We start from the raw sequence: 10,782 nt of genomic DNA, 5'->3' as shown, positions 1-10,782 counted from the left end.
CCTCAGTTCAAGAAGGACAGGGAATTGCTTGAAAGAGTCCAGTGCAGAGCCACAAAGATGATAGAGGGAGTGGAGAATCTCTTTTATGAGGAGCGGCTGAAGGAGCTGTCTCTTTAGCTTAGAGGAGACTGAGGGGTGGCCTCATTAATGTTTATAAATTTGTAAAGGGTGAGTGTCAGGAGGAAGGAGCCAGGCTCTTCTCTCTGATGTCAAATGATACGTCAAGGGGCAATGGGAGCAACGTGGAGCATAGGAGGTTCCATGTGAACATGAGGATTCTTTAATGTAATGGGTTACAGAGCACTGGAACAGGCTGCCCAGAGAGGTTTTGGAGTCTCCTTCTCTGGAGACATTCAAAACCCACCTGGACGCATTCCTGTGTGACCTGGTCTAGGTGCTCCTGCTCTGGCGGGGGGTTGGATTAGATGATCTTTTGAGGTACCTTCCAACTCCTAATATTCTGTGATTCTGTTAATTTGGGTCCACTTCACCCCCATAGACGCAGACACGGCACCCATGGTGAGACAGCTTGGCCCTGAGCTTATCAGTTCACACCGTCTGGGAAAAACATCCTGCTAGTTTTCAGCGAGTTCAGCCACTTAAAAGAGACTGAGCTGAAAAGTAAAATCACTACATAGAAAATTAGTTCTAATTAGCTCAAACCGAGACAGCTTCTCATGGATGCTCAATCTGCATGGAGAATACAGATAATTTCCCAAAATAGAAGTCAACATGGGAGAAGAGTGCCAAGGACCAGTGACTCGCTTTGGGCCAGCACTCTTAAAAATACCCTCACAGCCTATGGGGGGTTAAAGAATTTGACCAACAAACACAATATTTGCTTATTGGGAACCAATTCTCAGCTGGAAACCAACTGATAACCCAGAAAACATGATGGAGAAAGTGGCCCATGGTTGTGGCTGTATGCAAATTAAGTGCTGTTTTACAAGTGACTCTTTTCATTGGCATCTGCCTTTCCTTAATAATGCTCAAGTCCAAGCAGAAAAGTGCATCCCACTTCCCTAAAGGATGGGTATTCATGATATAAAACATGTTGAGCCATGACTTGCTGATGGTTGTGAAGGAGAGAAGATATGAAAAATGGAGGCTGTTGCTACTCCTTCTAATTCCTTGTGATATGATGCTGTAAGAAGAAACAGATCAGCAATGAGGTATACCACTCCTCTTTCCTTCCCAGAAACCTGCATGGCTGTTAAGAACCAATTCCAGTCAACAAAATCCGGTTTCACTGCAAATAAACCCAACCTTTTCCTTCTTCTTTTCACTGCCTATCTTGACTATTGTGAATGGCCTTTCATCTTTGCACCTACACGTCCTCAGGACTAATTAAAAAAACAAAACAGGTTCAAAAATTAACCATTATGACTAAGGGAGCAAAGAGCTTGCTTTCACCTGTGTTCCAAAGTGGTGTCTCCTGTCTGCAGCACTCCCTCATCCCATGCCTGCCGGATTTTCTCATTCTTCCATCCCTCAGTGACTCTTTTGCCTTCCCGAGGTAAAGTAACAGGAGCTCAAGTAAGTTTTGCCCATAAGACTCCTTCCCTTCCTTCCTGCTTACAATGTACTAGGTGAGTTCAGGAGAGCATGCAACTGCTCCACACTTGCTTTGCATTTTACTGCAGCACAAAAGTGAAACATCAGAGTCTCAGCAAGGTGCAGAGGAAGCAATAGTATTTAATAAGATAGGAGAACTTGCCTGGTTTGATTTTAGCCCGCTTTAGCTGTGAAGTTTTCCTGTAGTTTGATTAGTGTACATGCACAAAATCGCTTGTGAACCAAGCACTTGCTGTGGCTATGGGCTAGTGGGGGAAGTGTCCAGGCTGAGAAATGAGTGAAATTAAGCCTGCTGACTTGAAAATATCAATTGCAACATTAGACAAATGGTGGGCCCTAGTTATCCACATTGTCTTGGACATTACAATACTAAAGGCATTGAGAAAAAGGTTTTAGGGAGCAGGAGAAAGAAACCAATGGTCTTCAGAATCTGCCTGGCTATTTCATCCTATTTCAAGTATTTCCTCAATGTTATGCAGGCTAAAGAGACACAATACCTTTAAGCCACTCGTAAAGGGTACTTTGCCTTTCCTTTCTGTGAGCATGGCTTCTGAGGAAGGAGAGGAACACATTTTAGTTGAAAGGCATTTCTGGATAGGCAGGATAAATGCTGTCCACACCAAATGAAAGAGAAAGAAGATTTGGATTTGCCACTTCCCTTAGTGCTTAAACATGCTAAGACCTGCCATCTTCCTTCGTATATACCTCCCTAGGTGAAGTGCTGCGCTGTGGGAGGGGGAAGGCAAATGTTGGAGTTGCAAGCAGGTCCTCTTGCTTTCAATGGGGACAATAGTACCAGCAGGAAGGTCAGTGTGAAAGGAGCAATCCTGGCTCTGATCCAGGCATGCAGCTCAACTTCCTGGTGCTCAGGGAGCTCTTCTTTCTGACCTGCAAGTAAGGAAGGAAAGTGGTCTAACAAAAAATGCCTTTTTTACAGGGGTAGAAGGATAGATGAGCAACATGAATATACAAGGTAAGAGAAACATACTTTGAAGAGTAACTGTCACAGTTTTCCAGGCCTCCCACCTCTGATGAGGTGCCTTCTAACATCTGATTTATTCTCCCCGCTACCATGGTGAAACTCCCCATTCAGAGGGGTTGTGGATATGGCACTGACCCAAGGAAAGGGTCTCGTAGGACGTGCAATGGTTTTTCATCACAAGCTGGGATTGGTGGTTTCTATCAGTTTTCTTAGGATGTCCTTTTCACATTCTTGGGCCTCCATCCTGATGTCTTAGGAGTCAACGTCATAGGAGTTCAGGATGGACTGTAAGCTTCAGGTCCTATTGCTCAGTACCAGGACCATTTCCTTGTCTCTCTCTTAAATATACACTTTAAATGCTTCTCTAGATCAGTAGGCAGAGGAGCTTACCAACCCAAGCATACTACTGACACTCTCAAAGTACCTTTGGTTCCCCACTGAAAAGGCTGATCACAAATCCTTCATCTCCTTCATTCTTAAGTCCCTTTTCTTCTTTAGAAAACTTCACATGAAATATGCTTTCCATTGCTTATTTTCCCACATTGATTTTAGAAGCTAAAACAAAGCTTGTAAGGTTGTTCTTCCTTTGATCTGTGTCATTTTCTGAATCAGAAATGCCATAGAAATGCCTGTAGTCTCAAGATTCATGGTGTCCTTTGGGACAGATAGCAATTCATTAGCACATTCCACAACAGAAGTTCTGTTAAGCAACCTGAGACTGAATGATCCACTTAATTCTGTTTCCAGGAAATACTAAATACAGTTCTTTTTTAAAAATGCAGGTTGGTCTCTGACATCCATTTTACTAAAAGTTCTGCGAACCATTCAAGTCTCCTTAAACTTGGAACTACCCTCGATATACTATAAATGGATAAAGAAAGGTAAGTTATTAGTGGAATCCTCTCATTTTTCTTACTTGCTTCATATAATGGATTAACCATAGTCAGGTAGGCCTATGCTCTCATGCATCAAAGCCATCCATGGCAGACACTGTTGGATGTTGGATGGACAGAAGTTGGCTGAGTTCTTCCTAGGTGGTAGATAAATCACAACAACCAATATTTTATTATGACTTTTCTTTTCCAGGGCACTCCTTGCTAGGTGTAGGTAAGTGCTCATTTCTCCTTGCAAATAACCCTTTATAAGTGCCTTTAAACATGGGGGAGGAGGGGAGAAGTGGGGAATGTCTTTAAGGAGCTATCACCCTGTCCTAACTTCATGTGGCTTGTTTCCCATTTGCTTTTCTGTGGGAGCACAAGGGCAGTTGTTTATGCAAATGAGACATTTTGAGATCAGTGGTAAGAGTTACTGAGATGGGGGTAAATAGGATATGCGTGATATCTAGAAGAGATGGTGAATTAGAATCTTTGGGCAGAAGGGCATCTTAAGACTCTCTGAGACTTCATTCAGTGATGCTATGAGTACCTTAGGAACACTGAAAGTATTACACTGTTGATCCCCCAAACATGTGGCAAACCTTAACCCTTCCAAGCTGCATTTCCTGGCAATTCCTCACTGTTAAAGAGTCTGCCATATGAGCTTCCACATCCCAATACCTTTCTTACCTAGCATCCCAAATCATTTCAGCAAGGTGAAACAAAGACAAAGAGAGAGATGTGAAGGCAAGAAGTAGACTTCACTGGTTGACCCTCTTCTGTGAGAACTCTCTAGCACAAATGAGCGTCCATGGCATCTAGCATTGTATTGCTGCGGGTCAACAACATGAAAGGAGTTTCAGAAGGAAACACACAGTGAGCTCAACAGTAACACAAGTGGGGAACCATAGACTTTGTTAGTGGGTCACATCCTTTAAAATAACATTCTACCTTTGCATGATGGGTTCTATCCATGCTGAACACTAGTGTAGGTCCCTGCAGCAAGTGCCTATGTTCAGAGAACCCAGATGAGCCTTCAGCTGTGGCTGGAACCTGCATAATGGGTTTGCCCCATGAAAAAAGGGTCATATGGGGAGTAGGGAAGATGCCTTTGGTCAGTTGTGAGGCACCAGAATCCTCAAGGTTTATAGGAGCTGGACTTGAACTCAGCACACACTTGCACTCGTCCATGAATGACCTTGACTTCTCAGGAGGATCCCATTTCCAGGAAACACTGTTCCCTGGGGCTTCATGTGCTGCATCCTCCACTGGCTCTAGCTGCATTTCTATTTTCCTTTGCAGGACAACTTCAAGAGAAGATAGGTGAGTGCTGCCTGGCGTGTGGGAGGCTACTTGTTCCTAGAGTGCAGAGTGGGAATGGGGAGCACTTTGTGTGCATGGGCTCAGCCCTGCTCCCTGCCAGGCACAAACAGAGCCTGCTGCTTCCTCCCTCTCTGACCCTTTCCCTCCTACCTTCACCTGGCACCGCTGCTTTTGCTTGGCAGTGTCAACAGGAACACACAGTGGGAAGGCACAAGCTGTGTTAAGGGTCTTGTCCTTCAAAGTGGGAGTCAACCCTTGCCAAAGAGTATGTTCCCTACTCAGATTCACCTTCCCCAACTCCATTTCATACTGCTGCCTCTCTGAAAAATGGCCCCACCCCACCTGCTGATGCATCTCATAACTTGCCCTTTCCAAAGCTACAGACTCCTCAGAAATTATTTCCTTCATCTCTTGTTGGCCAAATGTAGGGACACAGTTGCCTCCCCTGCCAAGTACACAGATGGATCTCTACCCTTCCGCACAGCTTGAGAGATCTTTGCTTCTTTGCTTTCCAGTTTCTCCTTATCTCTTGTGAATGTGGCAGCTCACAGTGAGTACTCTATGTTACGTGTGGCCTTCCTAGCACGTCTCCATGCATCAGTTGGCCACGTTTCTCAAAGCAGATGCAGGACCTTGCCTTACAGCTGCTGAGATCCCATGGTTGGGTCTTCTTCTGCAGAGCTTCTAGGCTCCATACTGGGTGTATGACACTGGGTCCCCGTTCCTGCAGATCCCTTTCCCCTCAGTAACCATGAAATCAGACAAAGGAAAGGCGGACCTCGACAAATGCCCATGTCTGGAGCTCATGTGGGGTCTGAGCCTGGCCATTTATGTTAACATTTTTTCTCCTTCCTTTTGTAGCCCAGCTGGAAGAGGAGAAGGGTAAGTGGTCTCTGCTGCCTGGGGTGATGCACTTCCAGAGGGAGACGGTCCTTCCAAGAGGTACATGCTGGTGTACATGGGATAAGCGTCTCTCCATGCAAGCAATGAGCATAGTGTCCTTGGGTCCTTTCAGCAGCTTCCCATGTTCAGGCTACTCAGCTGAAGCCTTCAGCTGTAGCTGGAATCTGCATAATTGGCTACCCCAAGAAAGATTGTGCAGGAAGGAAGGACAAAGAGAGGGAGGAAAAGAGAGAAAGAAGGAAAGAAATACCAGTAGGATGAATGAATATGTTTTTCAGTGTGAACAGAACTCACTCTGTGTGAGGTCTTTTAAGTCCAGTTCTGTTGCTTCTAGGCTCCATGCTGGATCTATTCCACCCTGTCCCCATTCCAGCCAGAACACGGAAAAGGTTTTGGCCTTGAAAAAACTCATTTGGAAAGGTGGGAAGAGGGAAGGAATGACAAGGAGAGGGATGGAAAGAGAGAAGGAAGGAAGGAAATACCGGTGAGATGGTGATATGTGATTTTCAGTGTAGGCAGAAGTCACCTTCTGCGACTTCTGAAAGTCCAGGTGTGTGGACTTGGTAATTGTTCTGTTCTGAGGCAGGATACCAACACTTACAGAGCTTTCTATATGGTAACTGGCGGGTAGGAGACCATTTTTTTTGTCTTTAGCCCTTATTTAAAAAGATACAAGAATAGCATCCTTTCTTTTCAAGGGCTTCTTGTATAAACATTTATGCCTCTGTCTTTGATTACTCTTCTCTTTGTCATTACAGACCAACTGGTGAGAGAAAAGAGTAAGTGATATCTCATTTCTGATGCTCCTTAGGTAAAACACAGCTGCTGAGATGTCCTTTGAAAACCAGCTCAGCTCAGCTAAATGTACTGCCTCAGTTCTGTTGGGAAACATCATGCAGTGCTCAGGAATACATCTGTACAGGAGAGGGAATTAGGCCAAAGGATCACATGAGATAAATTCTGGACTCCCAGAAATATGGGGTTGGGATTAAGAAGCAGTTTTGCAAGCGATACTGTCAAGTGTCTGAAAGGCACTGGGATTTCCCCTTTCATGACAACTGCAAAGTAGCTAAGCAGATATGAGGTCTTTGGCCTTTTTATCAGACCACTCTCTTTCCTACTATGGACCAAGTTCTTTTTCCTCTCTGTATTCATAGTACATGTAAAGTGTTTCTGAGAGATCAATCACTTGAGTGGCCCAGTCACTTGAGTGGCCCACTGCCTCTTGCTCTTTGGAGGTTAAGTTGAGCTTGTGATGTGCTTTCTGACCTGTAGAAAAGACATTCTACTGCAAAAGACCATGCTTGTCTGCCAGCATCATAAGTTGTGTGTGAGCTTGCTGGACCCATGGTCTTCTTGTTAAATCCACTCAGCGCCTCCTTTAATTGTTTTTCCTACAGAATTTCTGCAGAAACAACGACACAAAGGTAAGAAAAGAACCCAATGCTGAATCCCATTTCTTGGGACCTGAATGTAGCTCTGGAAAAAACCATTCTTCCTTCACAGGGAACAGTTCAGATGACTTCTTAACAGCAATAGATGTTTTTGTTTGGGTTGTTTCTTTTTTAATTTATTTTCATTTTTCCCATTTTCATTTGCTGCCGAAGGAACATCACAAGTCAGTGTTAGATTTTTCTGGGATTTAAAGTAGCATTACTGATTTTCAGAAGAAAAGGGTAGTTGTTAGCAAGGATAGGCTCATTTCATAGCGGTTTTGAAGCATTTCTACTGCCGAGTATATGCACACCTGCTTTATTTGTGTCATACAGACTTGGTCAGTGGAATTTCTCCCCATACTCTCATGCAAGTGACATTCTGGCTTTGCCTAAAGAGAAGACGTGTGCCAAGGCATGGTTCTTATCCTCTGGGCACCTCTACAGAGTTGCCATCATGGAGGCAGAGGCTTGTGATCTCCCTACGTTCCTCCTTAATGCTACACAACACCTTCAAGGGAGTGTCTTTGAGTCCCTTTGCATTTGCTGTGTGCATGTCTCAACATGCCCTGAATGAGAGACAAGGGACAGTGGAGATCTGGGACGGCAGAAGTTAGAGGTACCCTGGGCTGAATGCATCAGAGTAGAGAACAAGAGATGGTAAGGGAACCAATTCAGCAGAGACACACATAATAGAATATTCCACAGCAGCAGCTATTATGCATTTCACTACTTAAGCGATTGATCGTTGCAGTGGATGTCACCCTGGACGCTGACACAGCCCACCCCAGATTGGAAATCTTTGATGATGGGAAGAGTGTGAAAGACACTGGCATCATCAGAAAGGTTCCCAGGAAGGAGAAGAGATTTGATTCCCGGACTTTTGTGTTGGCAAAGGAAGGATACACATCTGGGAGACACTACTGGGAAGTAGATGTTGGCAAGAGAAGAAACTGGATCTTAGGTATTGCCCAGGAATCTGTGACTCGCAAAGGGACATTGACTCCATCTCCTAAGAATGGCTTCTGGGTCATAGCATTTGCAGATGAGCGAGAGTATTGGGCCCACACGGATCCTTGGACCCGTCTGAGTGTGAGTGGGAAGTTGCAGAAGATTGGGATCTTCCTGGACATCTCAGCCAAGAAGCTGTTATTTTACAGTGTCCATAAGAAAACAGCTCTGTACACTTTTATCTTGGGAGGTGACAGCAGCCGGGAAGAGAAGTTTTTTCCCTTCTTCTCAACAGGTCCTTCTGCAGCAGAGCCTGATGATGAGCCTCTGAGAATAATGCGGGACTTTGATGATGATGATGATGATGAATAAAATGGATGTATTGAAAATGCGTGATTAATGTCTGACTGAAACATGGAGCCTGAGATCACACTGGACTCTTCTCAGACCATTGTTTTGTGCCACCAAATCAAAGTTGAATGTTTCTTTCATATAAGAAGCTTCCACCATTTCTTGGTAATCCTTCCAGTCAATAAGGAGAAGACCTCTACTTCAGACCACTAGGCAGAGAGGACCTTTAGCTCTTCTAAGCATTCACAGAAGGAAATGGACCCTCAGCTCAAAAAGTGAAAACTATTATGGGTTTCATGTACAGAAGCTTACATAAGGTGTCGAAATGAGCACAAAAGGCTTTCCTATGCCAGTCACTTAAAATCCCAGTAAACATTCATGATGCGTTTGTTCAAAAGTGGATTGCTCTTCTAGAATGGGAAGGCTCTCTAAAGAGCTTAAACCACAGTTCCCAAGAACAAGTCTCACTTCTCTTTCTAGATATTCCCCACTCATCATAGGTCTTCTATGTCAGTTGGAAGATGCAAATGCCCCTTGGAGAAGTGTGCCTGACTTTTCATCAGTGTTACTTGTCCAGCAGTCACAAACCTTTTCATCTGGAATGGGTGTGAAATCCGGTCCTATCCTCCTGCTTTTGGTACACAGTCTGAAAAACTTTTAGAGGGATATTCAAAGTATGAATGTCTTCTCCTTACAATAGAACAGGGACAGAACTGACACATGAAAATCAAGGTAGCTGCGCTTTCCATGTCATCTAGTTCTCTTTCAAATGCTCCTCCCTGTCTTTCTATTTCTGGATTCATAGAGTCAGGCAAATTAATTTTCTCTACTTATTGTATCACCACTGCGGGCACTGAACCAATATCCGGGCAATACAAGGTGAACTAAATTGTGGAGTGCGAGTGGGAAACCAACAAAGACAGCAGGTATCTCTGTTTAAGGGTCAGAGAGAGAGAGAGCGCAGGATTTTCTCTCTGTTGCCCCTACCCCTCCCAGGGAGAGGATTAAGAAAAGGGAATAGAGAGAGGATAACAAAAAAACTGCTTCGCACAAGGTTGGAAGTTAAGATTGCAACAAATTTAATGAAAACAACAGGGGAAAGGAAAAGGGAATTAATAAGGAACAAAGGATATTTAAATATATACAAAACCCGATCCCAGTAGTCCCGAGTGGAAGTGTCCAAGCAGTGCCTCGTGGCTGCTGTGACCGCTGTGACTCGTCACCAGGGACCACAGTGGTGCCAGGAGCGGATGGTGGTGGATGCTGCCGAGCACGTGGAGCTAGGCCCAGCCGTCCTGAGATGCGACAGGAAGCAGCCCAGGAAACCAGGAGAAGCCCACGAAAACCTCGTTTTTTTATAGACTGTGGCCGGAAAGGGGAGGGAACAGCACTGATCTCTGACCCTCCAGGGTCCTACAGACACCACCTTCCCTTCCAGGCTTGTAACCCTTAAACCATAACAGCAGGACTTTTGGATACATCCTCAACAGCACTGTAATCTTACAATGCCCACACAAACTCTCTCTTGTATGGTTTTCAGAACAGACTCTGACAGGATGAGAACATCTTTCTCTACATCATTCTTGGGGCTTACTCCTGCTAGGACATCAGATCCTGATGTATTGGCAATATCATAACCAGCCCAGCAGACACCAGACACACAGCCAGATGCCAGAATGCTGGAAAATACCTGTGTTCAACCCAAGCTTTTGGTGGGTAGTGATGGCAAAGTGGTCAGAAATCACCTCTCCCACTAAAAATTTCAAATCCCACTAATCTCATGACATGGACAAGCCAAGTGTTTTTCATGTTCTTCTTCCAGTCAAGATAAAAAAAAAAAGAAGGCATGCAAGGGTCTGATGGCAGGCAAGAAAAAAAAAGACATCTGCAATGAGGATGCTTGGAAACATTGGATTACAAGTTCTGGTAAACCTCATAAATCTGAAATATTTTCCAGGAAAGGTAATTTGATTGGAAAGGCTTTTACAAGTAGTAACAAACAAACTTTTACTTCAAGGTAGTTGCAGCCTGAGATATTCTCTGGTCAGCTAAGAATGGCATTAGACTTGGACTCAGTATTCTACACTTGTACTGGATGATCCAACCTAAATTATTCTATGATTGTATAAGCAGACAGGAAGTTGCAGTGCAGGGACATTAGACCAAGCATCATGTCTTGCTCTTCTTTCAGATTTTGCTATTGTACAAATCCAACTAACATAATTTTGCTATGTGTACCCATGTAGTTGAGATTTTAAGTAGAAATAACGTGATTTTTTTCTTGTTTGATGTATTTCTTGTCTTTAATTTTTTTTTTAAAGTGGATAAAGAACTTAGGTTTTCTGTAACTCTTGGGCAGGTGAGAAAGAAGAGCAGTGGCCAACTCCAC

The 10,782-nt window shown here is 44.1% G+C and overlaps 1 protein-coding gene across 1 annotated transcript; it reads left to right on the top strand.

Moving 5' to 3' along the window:
* Positions 1-4,734: 4,734 nt before the first annotated feature.
* On the top strand, positions 4,735-8,414 carry LOC104545983 (E3 ubiquitin-protein ligase TRIM39-like; the record flags this gene model as incomplete). Its single annotated transcript, XM_010191255.1, has 3 exons — positions 4,735-4,755; positions 5,617-5,637; positions 7,846-8,414. Coding segments are annotated over 3 exons (611 nt in total), but the record flags the coding sequence as incomplete, so codon positions are not given.
* Positions 8,415-10,782: the final 2,368 nt, after the last annotated feature.

This window comes from Mesitornis unicolor, unplaced genomic scaffold (assembly GCF_000695765.1).
Source record: "Mesitornis unicolor isolate BGI_N332 unplaced genomic scaffold, ASM69576v1 scaffold3579, whole genome shotgun sequence".
Lineage (NCBI taxonomy): Eukaryota > Metazoa > Chordata > Aves > Mesitornithiformes > Mesitornithidae > Mesitornis > Mesitornis unicolor.
The sequence above is the reverse complement of the archived record's forward strand: the minus strand, read 5'-3'. Positions and strand labels throughout refer to the sequence as shown.